Here is a 21040-nt window from a genome sequence, read left to right on the forward strand (position 1 = left end):
AGAATAAGAGTGAATTCCTCTTTTTATTAACGAATTTAATATTTTTACAGTATTATTTTAAAAATTCATTAAATCGAAAAATAATTGTTCATACGTCATAGTAGTATTAAAAGATTTTATTATTAGTATCAAAAGTTATTCGCATTTGCCATATATCGTTTTCATAAATTTTATATTTTCTATATATATTCGTACACTGACAGTATCTCAAAAATGTTGATTTGGGTACTTTAAATCTCTGAAAAATTCTTCTTTATAATATTTACATATAGTATATAATACATAATTCTCTCCTTCTGAAAATTTGATTACATGAAATAATTAATTATCTAGGAAATAAATTAATTTTAAAGAGACTAGATATATGTATTTATATATATAACACGGAAGAAAAAAAAACAGCGTAATTTTGGAGAATGTAACGCGGAGCGGATACGTTTGACAATCTATAACCAAATATTTGTGTAATAAAAGCACTGAAATACTCGGTAAATGCCAAATGGTAACATGTATTGTAAGTACATATCAATTCTAATTTCTCAACCGAAAGTTTTGAGACCATCCTTCTTTTTCGAACATATAAATAAAGTAATAAATTAGTAATTTTGAGTCTTTTACTTTTACTACAAGAGCAAGATTATTGGAGGTTCATATAAGAGGCTTTTAAACATTATTTGATTTTTTTATGAATTAATTGTGTATTGATTTGAGTATAAGAACTTATGATCTCTTAGTTAAAATTTTCTCCTCCAATAATAGGTTCTAATTTTTGGTTTCTTATTTTTGAAAATATTATTTTTTGAAATTTAAAATTTGTAAATAGAATAGAAATAGTATAAATGTATAAACATTTAAGATTTTATAAAAATAAGAAAATATTGCATTTAATTTATTTGTAAACATACAAAACATAATAAAAAAATTAATACATATTACAATAGAAGTACAATTCATAAATGGAAAAAATGATTAATTTTAATATTGATTTACTCTAAATTTAGCCCAAATATTTTCAACCAAATTTTAAACACAGAGATTGATTGTTTTGATTCATAAGTAAATGTAGGAAAGTAGATGAAACACAGAAATCTGAATTATGGAACGTTACAATTAGGATATCTCAATAATGAGATCGCATTTGGAACATTCGTGAGGTTTTTAATATAGAAATCAAAAACACTACAAATATAACTTTTAGAACTATAAAGATTTAGATGAATATAGTCTTCCATTAGAGCAAAGGATAAATTATCAGAAGTCAAATCTTTATTTTGGGAAACAGATTCCTATGGACAGAAGAGAAACCATCAAAAGCTTGACTGGGATAATGGAGGAGGGAGGAGACGGATTTTATTTGGGATTACCTGAAGCTTTTGGAGGTTCAAAGATTGCTAGCTTGAATTACTTAAAGGAGCGTTTTCAGAAGATTTCAGGATGGCAGCATCATTTTCTATCTCCTGGTGGGAAAGAGGTTCTCCTCAAGGCGGTAGCGATGGCTCTACCAACTCATGCAATGACCTGTTTCAAGGTACCAAAAGCGATATGCCAACAAATGATTTCGATCATGGCTGATTTCTGGTGGGCTAATAAGAAAGACTCAAGAGGAATGCACTGGAAATCATGGGAACATCTTAGTAAACCGAAACAGGAGGGCGGACTTGGCTTCAAGGATATCGAGGCTTTCAACATTGCTTTGTTGGGGAAGCAACTCTGGAGAATGTTGACAAAGCCAAATACCTGAATGGCAAGAGTCCTCAAAAGCCGATATTTCAGTAAGTCCAATCCTCTTCAAGCGAAACTAGGATCACGCCCATCTTTTGCTTGGCGAAGTATACATGAAGCTCAAGAGCTTATTAAACAGGGAGCAAGAATGATAATCAGGGATGGTGAGACAACTGACATTTTGCAAGACCAGTGGTTCCATTGTAAACCTGCCAGAGGTATACACAGTGTCAAACAAGTCCCCTATCCATTGCATGACTCGGTATCTTCACTATCAAAGGTTCGAGATCTAATGGTAGAGTCTAGAAAGGGGTGGAAAAGAGACATTCTGGATCTGCTTTTCTCGGAGGAGGACAGGAGTTTGATAGAAGACCTTAGACCTAGTGGTAAGAACAGATCTGATGGATACGCATGGGATTATGCCCGGACCGGAAACTATTTGGTGAAGTCGGGGTATTGGGTTCTTACTCAGGTGACTCAAGCAAGGAAAGGTCTCCAGGAAGTCAACCAACCTAGTCTCAATCCACTGATACATCAGGTGTGGAAAACGGACACAAGCCTAAAGGTTCAACATTTTCTGTGGAAATGCCTGACTAACTGTCTCTCGGTAGCTAAGAATCTATCTGTTAGGCACTTGTCAAGGGACTCTGATTGCTTAAGATGTCCAAGCAAGGAGGAATCTATCAATCATCTCCTTTTTCAATGCTCTTATGCCCGACAAGTGTGGGCGATATCTCCTATTCCGACCCCGCAAGGTGGAGAATGGGTCGATTCCCTCTACACAAACATGTACTATGTTTTGAATATCAAGTCTCAACATCCTCAGCTTGAAGGTTTGGATATCATTGTTCCTTGGTTACTATGGAGGATTTGGAAAGCAAGAAATGATTATATCTACGGTGGCAAGGATTTTGATACTAGTGAAACTCTGATGAAAGCCTTGGAGGATGTTGAGGAATGGAGAACAAGGAAAGAGCATGAGGAGCATAAAGAACAAGCCAGAAGTTCATCTACCGTAGCTACGACAATACCAAAGAAATTGAAGCCACCTCTGAGTGGTTGGGTCAAATGTAATACTGATGGTGCTTGGCATAATGATGGTACTCGGAGTGGTATTGGGTGGGTTCTTCGGGATCATCGTGGAGAAGTAATATGGTTGGGAGCACAAGCAGTTAGACGAGCAAGATCAGTCTTGGAAGTAGAGTTGGAAGCGATGAGAATGGCCGTAAGCATGATGTCTCGGTTGAACTACAAACAAGTTATCTTTGAATCTGATTCATTGGCGGTTGTCAACATGTTGAATAATGATGAAAGCTGGCCAGTTTTTGCTCCAATGCATCAAGAAATTAAAGAACTGCTTCCAGCATTTAAAGAGGTGAAATTTGTGTTTTCTTCAAGAGTTTGTAATGGTGTGGCTGATAGAGTAGCAAAGGAGTCTCTTTCTTTTGAGAATTATGACCCTAAGTTATACTCTTTAGAGCCAAGTTGGGTCAGACCTTTTGTAATGGTGGATAAACCTAGTGTAACATGAATTGGTGAATGAAAAGTTGTTGTTAAGCCAAAAAAAAAAAGAAAAGAAAACTATAAAGATCTTGGAACTCCAAATACAACCATTAAGGGAAATATAAAGAATATTTCTTTTTGATTTTCTTTTTATATATACGTGTATACATATGTAACAAATTTGAAAGGTAACGGAACATCATACTACAACTAAACCAATCGTAAACCATCTGGGAGTTGTTGATCATGAGAGGAGTCTTGAGATATAAACTTACAGCAAGCATAAAGCACTGCAGAATGAAAACCACTGGATTGTCTATGAACACGAAATGACCACCCTGCAACATTTCAAATAAACAAAAATCTCACATAAGCATCATTGTCTTCTCTATTGTTTTCCTCTCAGATTTGAAAACAAATGCATGTGTTTAGAGATTTGACATGTGGAACCCGAATGATTTTGCAAGGGAATTTCATGTATTTCCGCGCTTCCACTGCACCTTGATAGTTCATCCAATCATTCATTCCGTAGATAAAAGTTGTTGGCACTTTCCACTCTGATACACTGCACAAAAAAACAGTCATCGAATTTGAGTTGTGTAAAACCTCCAATGTAGTCACAAACTTGGTTTAATTCATCAGATTTGGTGGACAAACCTTTGTAGGAGGGGCTTCCGAGCACAACTTTCCACTAGCCTTTGCAGCCAAAGTATGGTACACATAATCTACAATGCAAAACGAACCATCACTATCAGCTATTGCATCATCAATCTCCATAACTTCTAGGGAACTTAAAGAAAGAATTACTCACCAGTTAAAAATTTGGCTTCTTCCTCTGTTACCACAGTTCCCTCTGAATGTGCACCAAATCTTGCAGTTGTACTCATCAATCCATCAATTCATTTTTGTCCATTTAACCTCAAAACAAAAGAGAGACACAGATCATAATCAAGCCCAATTTCGAAGTACAATTTATCATTCATGGCCAAATAAATTCGAATTTGTCAAGCATACCAAAGGATATTACTACAAGCTAAATCGAACAAGAACAATGTACAGTAAAACCTCTATAAATTAATAATGTTGGGACTAAGACATTTTATTAATTTATAGTGATATTAATTTATCTATAAATTGATAATTATTATTTTATAGTGTAAATTAATAATTATTAATTTATAGATATATTTTTAATTGTTTATTTTTTAAAAAATTATGAATTGGAACAACTATAGCAAAATAAGATTAAACTTTAGGATGTTATAAATTTTATGGTTTAGGAATTGAACTTGTAATATTTAGAAAGCACTATTTACAATAAATTACAAATATTATAGACAAATTGACTTATACACATGAGACACATAAATTCAAATCTATGAATAATAATATCAATTCTCCTATTTTAATAATCTGTCAAATTATCAAATTGTAAATGATGCATATCTAAAAATTAAAACTTTAAATTTTAATTATTTGTATGACATGTTATAAAATATTTTAGAGATATTATTATAGGTTGAAAATACAATATTACAATTGTTCTATAGAATTGAGCTTTAGGAGAAACATACACTATTATATCAGTATATATATATATATATATATATATATATATATATATTTATATATATAAATTTACATAATTATTAATTTATGATATTATTGGGACCATATTTTATAAGGAGATTTCGAAAAAATTATTATCTTCTTATCTTATCGAATATTGTTAATTTTTACACTGGCCCGACTTGGGACCAGCAAAATTTATTAATTTATAGTGTTTATTAATTTATAGAGTATTAATTTATAAATGTTTTACTGTACTCTTAAATTATACAATCATGTGTCAAGAACACAAACAGATCCACATCCGTTTAAAGCATCACTTATCAATCAAAGGCATCGCTTTAAATTTTAAAGAACAAACACAGACCCAAATATTTTCTGCTTCATCATAATCCACGAATTAAGAAGACAACTTCTACTAAAAGTATGGATCATATCGGAACACCAAGAACCCTAATTTTCTAACAAACATCAAATAACCCTAAATTGCGATCCAAAATCAAAGAACCCTAATCATAAAACATTAATCGGGATTACAGTCTATTGTATTGAGAAACTTACCCTCTGATTTCAATTGATTCAATCTCTTCCGATTGAGTGGACTCCAATCTCAAATCGCCTCTCATATATCCTCTCGGAGACGATTCAATCTGTCGCGATGGAACACGGCAGAATCATTCATTTCCCTCCATTACGCATCTCCTCCGACCGCAATCTCCTCTTCCTCCAGATCTTTCAATTCCAAATACAAATCTTTGTCTTTTCGCAGTCGTGAGAGAAAGAGAGAGAGAGAAGGAAAGAAATGATATGCGATCCAAATAATTGTTTTTTCCTTTTTCTATTTTTTTTGTTCGACCAATACAATGCTGAAACGTATCGTCTCTTAGAACAGAAATGAGTATACTATATAAAGAGATCTGTTAGATTTTTCTTTTGTTCTAATTTATTTTTTTGGATCAAAATGCTAAGAACTTCCCTATGAACCTGCGGATGAATCTACGCACGTCTATAGAATCTTTACTTCTTTAGTACATATGGCTTCTACTTCAGTCTATGAAATGAAGTTTAGGTAAATGCCTCCCAGCCGGGGGCGGATTGAATCGGAGTTTCCTTAGGTAGCCACCGACCTAATCGGAGTTTCCTTAGGTTAGTTTTTTTTTTTCTTTTCAATCCAAGAATCGACTAACAAACTGGAAGTGAATCGGAATTTCATTTTTTTTTCTTGTCGTTTCCGGCTCTTCGTAAAAAATGGATATACCTGAGACTTGAGTAGTAGATATACGATTTTTCGGACTTTTAAGTAAAACAAAAATCTTCTAATACAATTGTTTATCGCTCGGTGAGGAATATTTTATACGTGGCACTTAATGATTGGTGAGTAGAAGTGAAAACACGTGGCAATGAGAAAGCCGATGTGATTGTTTCTTATCTTGTGCTAGAAATACAAAATGTTTTGTGCTATTTCGTTGAGTTATGTATTTTATACAAAAGCAGTAACCTAAGAGGGCCAAGAGCTAATGAAATCGAATCTTCATACAACTTTATTTCATTGTTAGAGTAATCATAATAATATCTGAAAATTAAAGCCGATGTTCTTTCAACAACAAAAGTATAAAACATTTAGCTTTAACATCGTTGTAATCAGCGTTAACAACAATTTCTCCATGTTTTTTAGGTCCTAAACAATTTTGGGTAACACTTATCATTCTAACTAATGTCGCTAGCGTCGGCGTTTCAAGCAAGGGTGACACATTCGTCGGCGTTATTATTTCAGACGGTGTTTTCAAACCATGTCTTATTAACCTATCAAACAAGGCCGACATATGATTTGTTTCATTATTCGTATGTAAGTCAATTTCATTCATACATGAAAAGTAAAAAACACAGCTCTTCGAAGATGGGGTTTCACTTTAAAACATTTTAGCAAATTCATTCGAAATATTAGAACAGTTTATAATTCTCTTCTTTTCATCCACACTCCTAGTCACACCAGTTGTGTTGTATTGAACAAAAATCTTCCAAATTTGCATAGGTGATGGAGACGAAAAGGAAAATTGTTGTCTGTTGATTGTTTACCTTTACGTACCTAATGTGAATGGGGAAGTGAAATAAGCTTGCACTATGAAAATGAAAAGAGAGAGGATCAAACAAAATCGCAAGGAAAAAAAAAGGAAAGAAAGCTCTCTATATTTTGTTGGTTGCCAAACATAAATTGGATTCTTCCTTGTTTGTTGATAAAAGATACTATTAATTTCAGACCACCACTTTATTCTCCTCTTCCCTCACATAGTCACATGCAGCTAATTTTCCAATACCTTTTTTAATTAAAATTTTGAGATGACTCATGTCGCCGTCGAGTTTTTTTTTTAATTATAAGAAAATAATTCGTATGTGAATCACCTGTTACAATACTACAATTTTCTTAAACTAACTATAACTCCTTCAATCAAACCATTCTCAACCAAACAGTTAGTTAGACATAAAGCTTATCTGTAAGATATTAAAGACTAATAAATTTCACTAATTTGCAATAAATAACTCACAGCCCATTTATACATCATTCTAACTTTTTAATTTACTTATGCTTAAGATTTGGAAGCAATAAATTAAAGAAACTCTTATTACGAGCAATTGATCATTTGGCTACAATCACTATTCAGTACTAGTATTCTGATTCAGTATTCACTAACAACTAAATAACTCACAGCCCATTTATACATCATTCTAACTTTTTAATTTACTTATGCTTAAGATTTGGAAGCAATAAATTAAAGAAACTCTTATTACGAGCAATTGATCATTTGGCTACAATCACTATTCAGTACTAGTATTCTGATTCAGTATTCACTAACAACTAGTAGTAGTTGAAAGTTAAAAGTAACCATTATCTGTACCCCTTTGAAAAATTCATGTAACCATTATTTTTATCTTTTTTATTATGTTTTAATCTTTAATTGTATGAATTTCTCTTTATTAAAGCTTTAAGTAATGAAAGTTTTTGTTTGCACAAAAAAAATTAAAAGTAACAAAAAGCCTTGGAATCGTCGACAAAACTCATCACAGCAGATCCTCCACAACTTTACAAGGATGGTTATATAATAATATACTAGATGGGTATTTGTGGTAAAGTTTTAAATTTAAAAAATAATTAAAGAAGTTTATTACATCATTTATTTTATTGATGTTTTGAGATATTTTTATCTCATTTGATATTTTGTAAATTTCAAGAAGTAATTATGATTTAAAATTTTAAATTATTATTGGTTTAAAATTAAATACTATATTTTTAATTAAATAAAAAAATATATTTAAATTTAATAATTATTGTTTTCTTAAAATATATAAAAATAGAGAGACTTTAGGGTAGACCAAGACTACACGTGTGAAGCATTACAACATAACCCCTTTCCTTTGTTCGGTCCAATCGAAACCAAACCGCGTGAACTGAAGGACTTGTGTAATAAAAAGGGGCAAAAACTATAAAAAAACACAAAACTGAAGGGTATAACAGGTAAAAACAAAATATTACAATACAAAGCATTTGTCTTTCATGTGTCATCTCCCGACTCCGAAGTTGTAGTTCGGTAAAACAAAGTCTCTCGCTTCTTCCCCCACTCTCTCTCCATCTCCTTCCATTTCTTCTTCTTCCCCCTTCTCTCTCTCCCGTGCTTCTAGGGTTTCTTTCGTTGATAATCCACATTCAAATTTCTCTCCTTTTAATCTTTTGTATTATTATCTCTCTTTTCTTTTGTTTAATTCTGTAACGATCAGAAGATATGGATTCTTCCAATTCATGGATCAATTGTCCCTCTGTGTTCTCCTCTTCTTCTTTGAGACGGTGTCAATCCCGATCAGGTTCGCGCTACTTATTTAATTGGGAATCTCGTGTTTTTGTTTCTTAGGCTTGTGTCATGAGTTTTGATCTTTGGAGTTTTGGTGGCAGATTTGTATCTAGGAGGAGGAGTAGGAGGAGGAGGGTACGAGGATCTTGAAGGAGAAGACGATTTGAAAGCTGAGTTTATATGCCCTTTTTGCGCAGAGGATTTTGACATTGTTGGGCTTTGTTGTCACATTGACGAAGAACATCCTGTTGAAGCCAAGAACGGGGTAATTCAAATGATTCATCCTTCTCTAGCTTTAGGAAATCTTGATGAATAGTTAGATTCTACAAAGTTTTGGTTTTTATTTAGAAAAAAATCGATGCTTGCTTGAAAACTTGAAGATGTTGTTGTTGGTATAATATATATCTCTGTGCTCTTCGTGTGATGATGAAATGTTTTGTTCTCTGGCTACCTGTTATTTGTTTCTTCTTATCAGATGAGCACTGTGTATTCCATTTAGCAGCCTTGTGAATCCAAATCTTTGGAATATTTCGTTTATTCGGTCGGTAATAATTAGTGATCTTTTTAATGATCATCCAGATTGAAGCTACTTCTCTGTTTGCTCTTTAAAAACGTGGACTTGAAAAAATGCCATTCTTTGTTTCCCCCCCAGGTCTGTCCTGTATGCACTAAGAGAGTGGGATTGAATATCGTTGGCCATATTACGACGCAGCATGCCAATTTTTTCAAGATATCCTTTCAACTTTCAATATCTGATGCTTAAATCTGTTTATAGCTTCTTGGTTCTCTATAGTACATATAATAATCATTTGGTAGAACTTAGATTGGATTTGTTTATTCCTTGATGAGAGGTTTTTACGTTCAGCGAAAGAGAAGGTTGCGAAGAGGAGGATATAGCTCTACTTATCTCGCCTTGAAAAAGGAACTACGGGAAGCAAACTTACAGTCTCTTCTTGGTGCTTCTTCGAGTTTCACTTCTTCTACCAATATCGATTCTGATCCACTGCTGTCATCCTTTATGTTTAATTCTCCTTCACTCAATGAGTCTGCAAACAAAACTGCTACACCTGCTGTGACTGAAGAAAACTCAGCTACAAAAGTCTCATTTAGAGAATCTCTCAAAAGGTATATATATTGTGATCCTCTGGTGCCACGAAAGCTTTTTTACATAGAGATTCTTCTTTCTCATTTGGTCTCTGGGCTTTCGTTTGCACAGAGACATTCAAGAAGCTCCACTTTCAGGTGAAGATCAAGAGAAGGCGAAAAAGAGCGAGTTTGTGCGGGGTATGTTGTTGTCAACCATGCTTGGAGACGATTTCTAATTTCCGTTACATCCCTCGCCTTGTTGTGGTTGATGCACAAGGCATAAGGAATCTGAGGTTGAAATTTGTTAAGCGTGGTCATAATGTATGATGCGAAATCTTGTAAGTTAAAGGGATGCAGAGTTGCATCCATATATTATTGTCGTTTATACCTTGGAACCTTTATGTGCATAAGCGGAATAAAGTACTTTCCTTATTCGAAAGACTACTACTACGGACAGATGACAGAATAGTTTGTCTTACAAAACAACTACTACGGGGACGTACGTACTGTTGTCAGTCACGAAGACAAACAATTAGGAAAGCTGCTCATCATCAGGATGACTTGAACAGGCTCCATAACGGCGACTCCACCGGCAGCTTCGATACTGGTAATGATTTCAGTAGCCTCCTCCTTTGTGACACCTTGTCTGATGAGGGAGTTGGGGACGTTTTGCACACAAAAAAGCGATCGCTGCACACCGATCACGTCGGACAATGATTTGAGCACTTTTACATTATGAATTTTGGCCCGTGCAACTGCTCCAACCACTTGGTTCCTTTTCTCTGGGTCAAACTCGACCAACTTCACAGCAAACTTGTCCCGGGTGTCTATTTCCGGGAGAGGAGGTTTTGGAAGGCGCAGCAGCTGACTGAAGATATAACCATATCTTACCATTTCATCAGGATGCACTCTTTTCATAGCCTCAATCAAATCCATGATGAAGGGCCTCGGCCTCGGCCTACCAAACGGATCTCTTGCCACCAATTGAACGGGACGCCAATTCCGTGTAGTAGTTTTAGGTGGAACTCGAGGCCCAGTCTCTGGACATTTAGGAAGGAAACGACCACCTTGCAGATACCACCTCATGGCTGACTGTGACTAGTGACTCATATATAGAACCAGGAAAAACGATATTTAGAATAACAAAATCTCGCAAGAACTTAATAAGAAAAATGATGAATAACTTCGGTATCAAGCAAAAGCAGAGATTCAAAAACTAAATACTCTCTTTCTTATATAAGCTCCAATCACTCAAATAGGATCCGAGAATTCACAGATAAGTGATGTGATAAAAGGAAAGATCTGAAACCTCCGGAGAATGATATATATGAGAAAAGAGAAGAGCGGGTATGTATGAGTATGACTAACCTCCGGCTAGCTTCACCGTCTCTTGTTGATGATCAAATGACAGACAAGACAGAGAGGGATCTCTAGGGTTAACTTGGTGGATTTCGATTTTAAAAGGGGTTACAAATCTACGAAATGGCCTTGGGCCCCTAATATTGTAAAACATCATTAAAGAAAAAAAATAATATTTTCGAAAAAAATATTCAAAACTTTTTTAATATCTATCTACTATCTTAGTATTATCATCATCTACTACTACTACATAAGATTTATTCGGGTACGTAGACCATAGATAGGCTCATAGCTAGCTCCAGACAAAAGAAGAGGAGAGGAAGAAGTCTTTTTTGCAATTTTCAGATGCAATTGGGAGATAAATGAAGAAATGAACCTGTATAGATTTCTTATCTCACAATATGCAAACAACATAGAATAAAATAGTAAACCCGAATAACCAAAATAAACATGTGTATGATCATCTAAGACAAATGTGGTTTTATCTTGCGGAAAGAATCTGACCTAGCTAACTTCACAAAATATGAAATAAATCCTAGAAAGAATCTCAAGAAAAGTACTTCTTGCTTTTTTTTGTTTTTGCAGTCACTTTCATAAATTAGACTGCAGCTCTACCGTAAGCATCATCATCATCATCTCTCTTCAGCTCGGGACACGGTTCAGGAATGACAGACTCTGAGGACCCGTAAACATAGGAGCATTGCCAAGAAACACTAGAACCTGAGTTCATAGACAAAGAGACATTCCACAAAGCCACTGAGCTAAATGGAGACTCTTTGATCCCAACCAATTTCCCCGCGACGCCGATGTTTACTCCAGAAATCTTGTTTAATCTTATGTGACTCACAAGTGGGAGAGCATTTGCGTCGTATTTATCATCCGGATGAGATCCAAAGCTACCATTAGCCACAATGGCAGTACCTATTCTCGACATATCGATGTTTGAAATATCAATCTCTTTTATGTAACCACCTCTGCCTTTCGTGGTTCTAAAGGCAATGCCGGTCAATGAGTTGTGCATAAAGGCGTTATCGACCAAGACATCGGATATTCCACCAGACATCTCACTGCCAAAGGAGATAGACGAACCAGAAGCTCCTCGGAGGTAAACATTTCTTATATGAACATTCTCAGTGGGACGGGAATAGGCGATTCCATATTCATCCCAACCGCTTTTAAGGGATATGGCGTCATACCCCACGTTAATGGTAGAGTTTTGTATGCATACGTTATCAGAGGAATCTGAGAAAACATAGCAAAACAGAAGAAATTTCATTTTCTATTCAATACACAATAAAAAAATGTTCCGAGTGTAGATAAAACAGAGCCAACTAACCTGGTACAATGCCGATTGTATAAGGAGATTCAGGAGAAGAATGAGCCAATATCTTATGAATATATACATGACTGCAGGCATAAGAATAGAAGTTAGAACCAAGACTCTATCATTCCAAAAAACAAAAAAAAAAAGGTTAAGGCCTACCTACCTAGAGTAGACTGAATGGATTGTATGAGCTGGAGCATTCAAGAATGTAAGATTCGAGACAATTACATTTTCGGATGAAATAAACTCGATGAGGTGAGGTCGGTTATACTTTAAGGAATGAGAAGTAAACCGATCCCACCAAACCAATCCTTGTCCATCTATGGTTCCATTATCACCTAACCATGGGGAAAAAAAAAAAGAGTAGCCACATCAAGATTTGAAGTAATTTTTAACAAGAATTGGAAAAATGAGATGAAATGATATGAAGCATTGTTTTGTTACCCTACCTGTCACAACAACATCATGTAGCATGTTAGCGTTGATCAAACTCTTGTATTGCTTCCCGGGCAAATCAAGTCCCCGTCCATACGAAGGTAACGGATCAACAACTTCCCAATGCGAAGGATCCTTTTTTTGGAGTAACAAAAATTCATCACATGCAACAAGTAAAGTAGTATTGGGTTTTCAGAACAGCTTGTTTAAATAACAAGCACAGTATTATATATAATATACCTGAGAGGCAACTATAACGGCGCCGTTTTCGAGAAAGAGGGTGAGATGGCTGGTGAGGCTGAAACTTCCGGTGAGCCATCTTCCCGGGGGAACATAAAGCTGGGCGCCACCTTTGTCGGCGAAAGACATAAGGTAGAAAACGGCGTTTTGAAACGCGAGAGTGTTGAGCGTTCTGCCATCTCCCACCGCACCAAAATCTGTAATGGAGACACTGTGTGGTCTCGTGCTCAATGATCTCCGGCCAAGTTCGTCGCATATATTCCCGGCGCCGTCAACTTTTGCGTAAATCGGAATCAGACTGGTTAATGCCAGTATCAAGATTATTGCCACCTGTTACAAAACAGGAAGGAGAAAACTAACTGTATATTTTAAGACTCCAACATCTGACCAACAAGCTTCCAATTTAGAGTTACTACAATTACGAACTCTGTGGAACTGAGAAACAGAAGTAAGCCCTTAAAAGAAAGGATGAAGAGTTGGGTTTTAAAAATCGAAGAATCCCAGGATAGGGACAACACGCCCAAGAAGGACGTATGTAATTAAAGAGAGAAACAAAAAGAAAAGAGAGAAAGCACTTACTGACATCTTTATTTGTAACGAAGCTGTCGGAACAAATAAAAAGAGAAAAAGCTATAAAGTGAAGAACTTTTTTGCGCCAAACGTAACCAGACACAGAGAGAGAGAAGAATAAGAAGAAGAAGGAGAAGAAGAAGGAGAAGGGGTTCTCTCTTCTTTGTGCGTAACCAGACCACACAGAAACAGAGAAGCTTTTTTTTTTTTTTTTTTTTTTTTTTTTGCTTAATTATTATTATTCTGAGACAAACAAAACGGTATGATTGACAGAAAAAGACGAAAATTTTATCAATTTACAGATATATAAATAAGGAAGGAAGAAGATTGACGCCGAAATGACAGCCTTATATGCACAAATAAAATGATTTTATTAATGCGAAAAAAGGTAAATTAAATAGGGAAAAATGGACACAAAATATAGAGAACAAGGAAAGAGATTAGGAGAAAAAAATGGTATGTAATCATTAATTAATTAATACTTTATAATCAATTTAAGCAAATTAATATCGAAATTTGTCTTATAGACGTTGATTAAGGGATCTGGTAACGTATTTCTCTCGTATTATTATCGCCGACAAATCTTCTCAGGCAATAGCGAGAGGCGAGAGACGAGAGACGAGAGAGACATATGGCTGTTTTAAGCCAACAAAATTTAAAAAAAATTATTGCAGTTTTGTTTTAGACAATGCATGTGTTTTTTTTTCTTCATGTTATATAATCAATGATTATTATTTTGGCTGAATTTGAGACTTTTTGTTGTATGTGGATCTCAAAAATAATGTTTCTGACTCTAATCTCTAACAATACCATCGGAATAAAAAGAAAAAAAGCTCAGAATCAGATGTACAATGAAAATAATAATTTTGAGTAGGAGGAATAATATAAAACAATTCGACTTGTGAAATACCACAAAGGGATTAGAAGAAATGGTGATAAAGAAGAAACAAGACTGTAAATTGTAGGGGAGGGGGAATGAGAAAGGAGCATGTGGACTGACAGCGCGGAAACGGGGCCCACTCAAGTTTGCCAGCCTGGCACTTTTTTTTATGTCGTCTAAATCAAAATTAATTAACACCAGCTGATGGTATTATTATTATTCAGTTTTGTTATAAAACAAATAAAATGTTCGATTCGAGGATCCAATAAATAAGAAAACGGGCTAGGGCCCAATATGACCGACCCATATATCCCTTTTGAGGAGAAATCGGCCTAGTCTAATTTTGCGTTTTGAGTTTGACACTAACAAACAAAGTAAAAACAAAGAGAAAAATCTATGGTAATGGCGTGTATGTTGCTCTATGTTTGGTGGTTTGTTTTCATCTATGGTAAGCTAAAATTTGTACTCTTTTTTCATACAATTTTACAAGTCCTACTTATTATTAACGCCAAATTTTGGCCTAAACTCATTGACTGATCCACTAACAATCGTGATTTAATGAGCCGTTTGGTTTGTTTAATTGACCGAGAAGAACATTATTAGAGATAATAATACTTTAACTAAAAGGGTGTCAATTTTTTTTGTAACCAGCGATCGAATGAGATACATTATGGGCATGTCTGTCCATTCGACTAAATAAACTAAGAAAGACTAGTTTTCGATGAAACACCGAACCTCAGATCAACCATTGCGATGGTAAGCAGTTCAATATACCAAAAATAAAGAAACACATTATTAATTTTGTTTTGCGTGGATTGATTGAGTGTGTCTTCCCATAGATCCTATCATTCGAATGAAATCAACTAAGGTTCTGTGTCTTTCAACTTTGGCTAACTTATGTATTGATGTGATTTAATAAAGAAAACAAGAAGATATGATTTTGTAGTCGAAAGATTTGAATAATGAAAGAATACAATGAAGATTCAGCAGAGACATTGGATAATAACCAAATAACAAACATTAAACTCTCTCAGAAACGATTCCCGAGGAGCCTCCTTTATCCAAGTTTTCCGACGCCAGCGGGGCTGCTACTCGCCGGCGTCTGGATCTAATCGCTTCACCTTCTACTCGTTTACGATCTGCTCCTTCTAGTGTCCTCTTTTACAACTTTTTCCCCCAATTTTTTTTTGTGTAACCCTCTTCGAACCCCTTTGTCCTCTGCCTCCGACCAAAAATCTAACATTTTTACGCTCCCGCTGGCCTTCTTTCCACTGGAGATGTTTTCTGCTCGGCAAAACTCTCTGTTAATTTCGGGCATATGCTACAACTTTCTTTCACTTTGGCGATTTATTGTGGAACTAGGGTTTTCCCCAGTGGACCTAGCTTCCAAATTTGATTCAACTCACGGCCAATGTTTGCTTCCGCTGGTCCTTCACACACCGGAGAGGCTTCTTGCTCCGCAAATCCCTCCGCCAAGCTCGGACAAACATCCCTTTAAATCCTTAATTTGGCAAACGTTTGTGACTCTAGGGTTCTCCCCAGTGGACCTAGTCTCCAACGTCGAATCAAGCCTTGCCCACCGGCTAGTCTCACCGATCTATCACTCAACGGAGACGTTCTTTGTTCAGCAAAGCTCTCTGCTTTCCAGTCAGCTGCCACACCTTTTCTCCGCTTTGGTCTCTGTTAGTGAAACTAGGGTTTCTTCAATTGGGCCTTGCTCTTTCTATCGGCCTGTTAAGATTCTCACATCTAAAGCCCACAACTTATGAGTCCAGGTGCATAAACTCTAAATCTTTATCAAGCTTGTTTTCAAGGTTCTCTCGTTATTGTGGTTGTAAGAAGATTCGACGTGTTCTACAACTCCTATCGACACCCATGGATCGGATTAATATCTATAAATTGCAATTCCTGGCTCTAAGTAAGTCCTTGTAGAACTCTGTTTATCCAAGATCATGGCTTTCAGGACTCTCGTATTTAATTTCTAGCCACTCCATGGGATGGTTGAAGAACGGCATTATGACCCCGTTTACATGGAACGGTGGTTAACGACAATCCTTCAATCCCCTGCTCATATGCCCCGTGATCACTGCGCTTTGTCACGTTCAATATATTAATATCGGGGACAACTTCCATTCAATGGCTGATCTAACTCTTAATCCATGTAAGTCCTTATATGATCCTTTGTTCCATGTGTTGAAGCCATGTTTTAGCCAATGGTGTGATCAAGATTACTTTCTCTATGGATTCCATTTGAGAAGTAATGCATCATTGTTGCTCTGGCTTTGCGTTAATTTTCTGAGAATCATGGTCTTAGTTTCCCGTTTCGCATTATCTTTTGAACCCTCTTACTGGAAGTTCTTTGGCATATGGATCCTGAATCCAAATGGCCTCCTTGAATTCGGCTATGGTTTGTTCAAGACCAGAATGAACCCTGTGGTATCTCTAGCAACTAACATCAAGCCTCTGAACACTTTCAACCTTGCTCAACATATTGTCAAGCGGCTTCTCCGTGTACCCGAACCGGAGATAATCTCAGCTTTAACTCCTTTTCAAACGCCAACTCGTCTTATGACTGTGGCTATTCTCTCATCCATTGATTTGATCATGGAAGAGCTTGTCGGCAATTTTGACCTCACATGTACCAAATTTCTTCACAGATTTGGCTCAAAGCTCTCAAGAACCTATTGTCGATTAATCACATCCTTGTATGTTTTTCTTGTTCTCTTGGCATTGGCATTGGGGAATGCCCTTTTCTCTTGTAGTTTAAGTAAAGCTTGTATGAACTTGATCTCTTTTGATTAATGAAATGCAACTTGGTTTGACAAAAAAAAAAAAAAAATACAATGAAGCTACCAAATTCAATAGATATTTTCTCACTTATTTGAGCTAAAAATGTATAATAAAAGAATAGAAAGAAAGCTACATTATCACGATGAGTGAACACAAGTGGATCTGCTTCTCATAAAAATGCCCCAATCCGACAAGTTGTTGTCCAACACCCGATTTCTCACATGTGGATAACCCCATAACCTGTAATCTGATGGATTAAAAACAGGCGACTCTTTATTAAACCGGTTTCGGTTTGGTGGTATACTACCATAAACAGGGGTTTCCTCGGTTATGTTCTCCCTGAATCTTGAACTATTGGTTTTAAGACATCTCTCTATCACCTTGTTCTCTTCCCTGAACTTGTCCCTAATGTCCCTGAGGGTTTGACAGAACCGGTTCGGTTTAGAATCGTTGCGGTTCTCTTTGGTTTTGTGCGAGACTCGGCTGCTGCATTTTAGACAAATGTTCTTTCGTCGGTCCGTGTTGAAGCATCTTCTTTTTGTTTCGTCTGAAAGACACAAGTAAGCCTACATGCGTCGAAGCCACAACATTAGTAAAGTAAGCATATATACCTGATAATGCTCATGCTCTCTAGTTAAGTATATCCACACAAATACACATTTTTTTATATTAATATTAATGTATTATTATTTGTCTCTCATGAGCAAATGATAAAAATATATACTACATGACTACATGTCAAGAAGATTGCTAGGATTTTTATTATAATGTATATATAATTGGGATAAAATTAACAAACAAAATAGCTGACCTCGTGGATGAGCTTAAAAGCAATATCTGCTTTTGGGTGATTGTTTTTATCAGGATGAACCTTCAAAGCTGAAAAGATAGCATAGCTTAAAACTAATTCAAATGTAACAATGATAGCTAATCAAAATCGATAATGAAACTGAAACAGAATCGGACCTAATTTGTGATATCGTTTACGTATGACCTTGACCTCTGCATCTTCTTGGATCTGTGTTTTTTAAAAATCAAGATCAATCCAATATTCTTTGTTTCTTTTTTTTCTTTTTACTTGACTTAAACGCAACCAAAAAGCTCGTCCAATCTATTTAAAATAAATTGAGAAAAAAAAAGGAAAGAACATACACCGAGAATGAGATACCAGTCGATGAAACACGAACCGGAGATGCGATTGATGTGAATGCAGGAGATTGGTGATCTCGATAGGGATAGAATATCTGAGACCAATGCCGCTTTTGGATCCGTTCCGGGTCGGATCTTACCCATTTATGCAACAAATAGTTTCAAGAACCTTTTCCAAGAAAATGGAGAGGTGAAGGGAACAAAAAAAAGTATGGAAGGAGTGGGTAGAATAGAGAGAGGGAGAGAGAAGACGCTAAGAGAAGGCAGGCAGACTTTGCGGGATTGACATTTTAAATTGGAAGAGATCAGAGAGAGAGCGAAACGTAAATTATCCTTTTACGATAAATCTTTTCTCCTTCGAATAATATTTAGTTTACTGGTAAAAAAACTAAAAATCAAGTTAAAATTTATTGAAAAAAATAAAAACAAAGAACGAGTAAAACTAAAAGGTGGGATCAGCCGTTTAGGCTTTAGCCACGTTTTAGCTCGCTTTTAATTACTGCAAAGATTGTACTGTATATAATAAAATCCTACTTAAACAGAATTATGTAAACAAATTTCTTTCCTACTAGAATTCTATTGTTGTAATTTGTAAATTGAATGATTTAAACCAATGTTTTGAAACCCGGACCGGACCGGCCGGTCGAACCGGTTTAACTGTGAACCGGAAGGTGTCCCGGTCTGGGTTATGCTAAAAACCCAAGCAGTTAAAAACCCACACATAACCGGAAAAACCTAGCTAAAACCGGCTAACCGGCGGTTGAACCGTCGGTTGAACCGGCGGTTTGGGTTAATTTCAAGCACTAAAATTTTAACTTAAACGAGTTTAAAAATAGTGATGCAGGTACCAACTACTATAGTAAAGCAATTATGTACTTTTTCCTCCATCTTTCGATGTGGGACAACATATATTTTTAAACTGAAGATTGTTTATTCTTTTATTTCTATTGTGATTTTCTTTTCACCTTCCAATCTCGTTTTTTTTTTTGTTTTCCTGTAAACACTTATTTTCGTTTGGATTTTACATAATTATGTATAGAAATTTATAATTATGTTTTAAAATAAAACTAATGTCAAAAAAAAATTAATAAAACCAAAATATACATATATAAGAATAATATGTATTGAAATTCAGTAAAATTTTGACCCGTGGTCGGACCGGATCGACTCAATGACCCTGAAGGCTTTCCAGTTTGCTTCTCAGATCGGATTTAAAAACATTGATTTAAACGGATGTTTCATTAATTTCTACCGACAAAATTGTCGATTACTTTGAAGTTGTTAAACAAGATAAATGTAACGGTAATTACACAGCTATCTAGGTTTTGGTAAATGTACTATTTACAAAACTGTTAACATCTATATTAAGGTAAACGAATATAACTTTCATATGTTAAACCATGTTGCATGTTGTTAATGAAATCATATATTGTGGTTCCATTTGTTATAGATTAGATTGCTTTCTTTAAGAATATTTAAGAGGGTTGCATGTTGTGGGTAGTAGATTTCCATGTACATAATGAATGGTTAGGTGAAGTTTTCTAATATGACAGAATTCAATTCATAGTAAAAAAAAGTACTTCATAAATCAGCTACGACGTTAGATAGCTGTTAAATGTAGATAATTTAATAGTTGAACACGAAACTTGTGATACATACATAGAAGAGAAGTGAACATACACTTTATTCTTTCATTTGAAATCAAATGACAAAGGTGAATACAATCAAAGTAGATAAAGTGACTAACCCAACTCCTCTTATCTTCTCACAGTTTACATGAAACATATTGAAGCTGAGAGAATTTTATATTGGTTGCCTTGCACAATATTTCGCATGGGTTGAATAAAAACCTCGGAAGTCTAATACTCCCTCCGGTTCAATATATGTCTAGATACAAAAAAATGTTAATCTGACTATGGTAGTATTGTATATATTAGTAGTATATCTCTGGCTTTGCTTTGAAAATTGGATTCCGATGGGATTTCGTGATTTGTTTTCTGGTGTTTGATGTTTGACTATAACTTGAGACAGCGAAAACAGTACTATATGAAAGTGGCTTTGGACATAAGCCAAGTATGTACCTAATGTTACAAACACGTTTATATAAGAAAAAAAAAAAAAAAGGAAAAATACTTAGCGTTTTGAATCAAGGAAATTAGTAGTTAAACTATAGGGTTTTTCTTTAACTTGGTTGACTTGTTGTAATGAAGCCAAACAAATTTCAGTAATATATTCAAAACCTAATTCATTATTGCTCAAAATGAGTATTAAGTCAAACATAGCTGTTGTAATTGGTCACCCGAAAGTAATAATCACATGGGGATGCTAGCGTCTTAATTTTTGTGAAAAAATGGCCAATTACTTCCTGAATTTTTATTAAACTAGCTAGTATTGAAATTATTTATTTGAATATAATCAGTGTTCATATATATATATAGTAACTAAAAACATGAGTTTAGTCGAATAAAGTAGACACTAAAAATTAACTTTCGATGATTGATGATAAACTAAGTAAATAGTGGTCTTAAACTATCTCAAGGTGCTTCGAGTTATCTGCCCAGTCCCCACCAA

The 21040-nt window shown here is 35.2% G+C and overlaps 4 protein-coding genes and 1 long non-coding RNA gene across 8 annotated transcripts; 1 reads left to right on the forward strand and 4 right to left on the reverse strand.

Annotated features, from left to right (window-relative positions):
- Window positions 1-3327: 3327 nt before the first annotated feature.
- Window positions 3328-4321, reverse strand: LOC109132211 (1-acylglycerol-3-phosphate O-acyltransferase-like). 3 transcript variants are annotated; one of them, XR_015595151.1, is made up of 5 exons: window positions 4240-4321; window positions 4037-4143; window positions 3883-3950; window positions 3667-3790; window positions 3328-3563 (listed from the first exon to the last, which is right to left on the reverse strand). XR_015595151.1 is itself a non-coding variant. In XM_087508348.1 (4 exons), the coding sequence occupies exons 2-4, from the start codon at window positions 3945-3947 to the stop codon at window positions 3436-3438; spliced, it is 258 nt and encodes an 85-aa protein (XP_087364474.1). In that variant the 5' UTR covers window positions 3948-3950; window positions 4037-4175; the 3' UTR covers window positions 3328-3435. The 3 variants fall into 3 exon arrangements, 1 of the variants encoding a protein (XP_087364474.1); XR_015595153.1 differs by having other exon boundaries at window positions 3676-3790; window positions 4240-4283; XM_087508348.1 differs by lacking the exon at window positions 4240-4321 and having other exon boundaries at window positions 3726-3790; window positions 4037-4175.
- A 3962-nt stretch (window positions 4322-8283) lies between these two features.
- Window positions 8284-10161, forward strand: LOC104727359 (protein DEHYDRATION-INDUCED 19 homolog 4). The gene is made up of 5 exons (XM_010446479.3): window positions 8284-8649; window positions 8738-8901; window positions 9289-9366; window positions 9496-9761; window positions 9853-10161. Exons 1-5 carry the CDS (start codon window positions 8571-8573, stop codon window positions 9956-9958), a joined length of 693 nt encoding a protein of 230 aa, XP_010444781.1. The 5' UTR covers window positions 8284-8570; the 3' UTR covers window positions 9959-10161.
- Window positions 10126-11193, reverse strand: LOC104727212 (uncharacterized). Its single transcript, XR_015557396.1, has 2 exons — window positions 11091-11193; window positions 10126-10820 (listed from the first exon to the last, which is right to left on the reverse strand). It is a non-coding gene; the product is annotated as an uncharacterized LOC104727212 (long non-coding RNA).
- A 251-nt stretch (window positions 11194-11444) lies between these two features.
- On the reverse strand, window positions 11445-14040 carry LOC104727444 (putative polygalacturonase). 2 transcript variants are annotated; one of them, XM_010446580.2, is made up of 6 exons: window positions 13660-14040; window positions 13081-13410; window positions 12855-12975; window positions 12569-12743; window positions 12418-12488; window positions 11445-12323 (listed from the first exon to the last, which is right to left on the reverse strand). In XM_010446580.2, the coding sequence occupies exons 1-6, from the start codon at window positions 13663-13665 to the stop codon at window positions 11680-11682; spliced, it is 1347 nt and encodes a 448-aa protein (XP_010444882.2). In that variant the 5' UTR covers window positions 13666-14040; the 3' UTR covers window positions 11445-11679. The 2 variants fall into 2 exon arrangements, with proteins under 2 accessions (XP_010444882.2, XP_087306713.1); XM_087450587.1 differs by having other exon boundaries at window positions 12565-12743; window positions 13660-13895.
- A 3264-nt stretch (window positions 14041-17304) lies between these two features.
- Window positions 17305-18988, reverse strand: LOC104703710 (uncharacterized). Its single transcript, XM_010419779.3, has 4 exons — window positions 18473-18988; window positions 18287-18338; window positions 18132-18199; window positions 17305-17886 (listed from the first exon to the last, which is right to left on the reverse strand). The coding sequence occupies exons 1-4, from the start codon at window positions 18611-18613 to the stop codon at window positions 17458-17460; spliced, it is 690 nt and encodes a 229-aa protein (XP_010418081.2). The 5' UTR covers window positions 18614-18988; the 3' UTR covers window positions 17305-17457.
- Window positions 18989-21040: the final 2052 nt, after the last annotated feature.

The sequence above is a fragment of the Camelina sativa genome, chromosome 1 (assembly GCF_030686135.1).
Source record: "Camelina sativa cultivar CO46 ecotype springtype chromosome 1, ASM3068613v1".
Lineage (NCBI taxonomy): Eukaryota > Viridiplantae > Streptophyta > Magnoliopsida > Brassicales > Brassicaceae > Camelina > Camelina sativa.

What these genes read in the sequence shown, in the direction of transcription:
- LOC109132211 (XM_087508348.1), bottom strand. Translation starts at nt 3,947, where the DNA reads ATGTGTACCATACTTTGGCTGCAAAGGCTAGTGGAAAGTTGTGCTCGG. An exon ending in CGGAAGCCCCTCCTACAAAG is followed by an intron (nt 3,791 to 3,882) that starts GTTTGTCCACCA and finishes TTTTTTGTGCAG; the next exon opens with TGTATCAGAGTGGAAAGTGC. An exon ending in TGATTGGATGAACTATCAAG is followed by an intron (nt 3,564 to 3,725) that starts GTGCAGTGGAAG and finishes GAAATGTTGCAG; the next exon opens with GGTGGTCATTTCGTGTTCAT.
- LOC104727359 (XM_010446479.3), top strand. Translation starts at nt 8,571, where the DNA reads ATGGATTCTTCCAATTCATGGATCAATTGTCCCTCTGTGTTCTCCTCT. An exon ending in AGCATGCCAATTTTTTCAAG is followed by an intron (nt 9,367 to 9,495) that starts ATATCCTTTCAA and finishes AGAGGTTTTTAC; the next exon opens with GTTCAGCGAAAGAGAAGGTT. An exon ending in TTTAGAGAATCTCTCAAAAG is followed by an intron (nt 9,762 to 9,852) that starts GTATATATATTG and finishes TCGTTTGCACAG; the next exon opens with AGACATTCAAGAAGCTCCAC.
- LOC104727444 (XM_010446580.2), bottom strand. An exon ending in CCGTTATAGTTGCCTCTCAG is followed by an intron (nt 12,976 to 13,080) that starts GTATATTATATA and finishes CTCCAAAAAAAG; the next exon opens with GATCCTTCGCATTGGGAAGT. An exon ending in ACATGATGTTGTTGTGACAG is followed by an intron (nt 12,744 to 12,854) that starts GTAGGGTAACAA and finishes CCCCATGGTTAG; the next exon opens with GTGATAATGGAACCATAGAT.
- LOC104703710 (XM_010419779.3), bottom strand. Translation starts at nt 18,613, where the DNA reads ATGGGTAAGATCCGACCCGGAACGGATCCAAAAGCGGCATTGGTCTCA. An exon ending in TAAACGATATCACAAATTAG is followed by an intron (nt 18,200 to 18,286) that starts GTCCGATTCTGT and finishes CTATCTTTTCAG; the next exon opens with CTTTGAAGGTTCATCCTGAT. An exon ending in CTTTTAAGCTCATCCACGAG is followed by an intron (nt 17,887 to 18,131) that starts GTCAGCTATTTT and finishes CGACGCATGTAG; the next exon opens with GCTTACTTGTGTCTTTCAGA.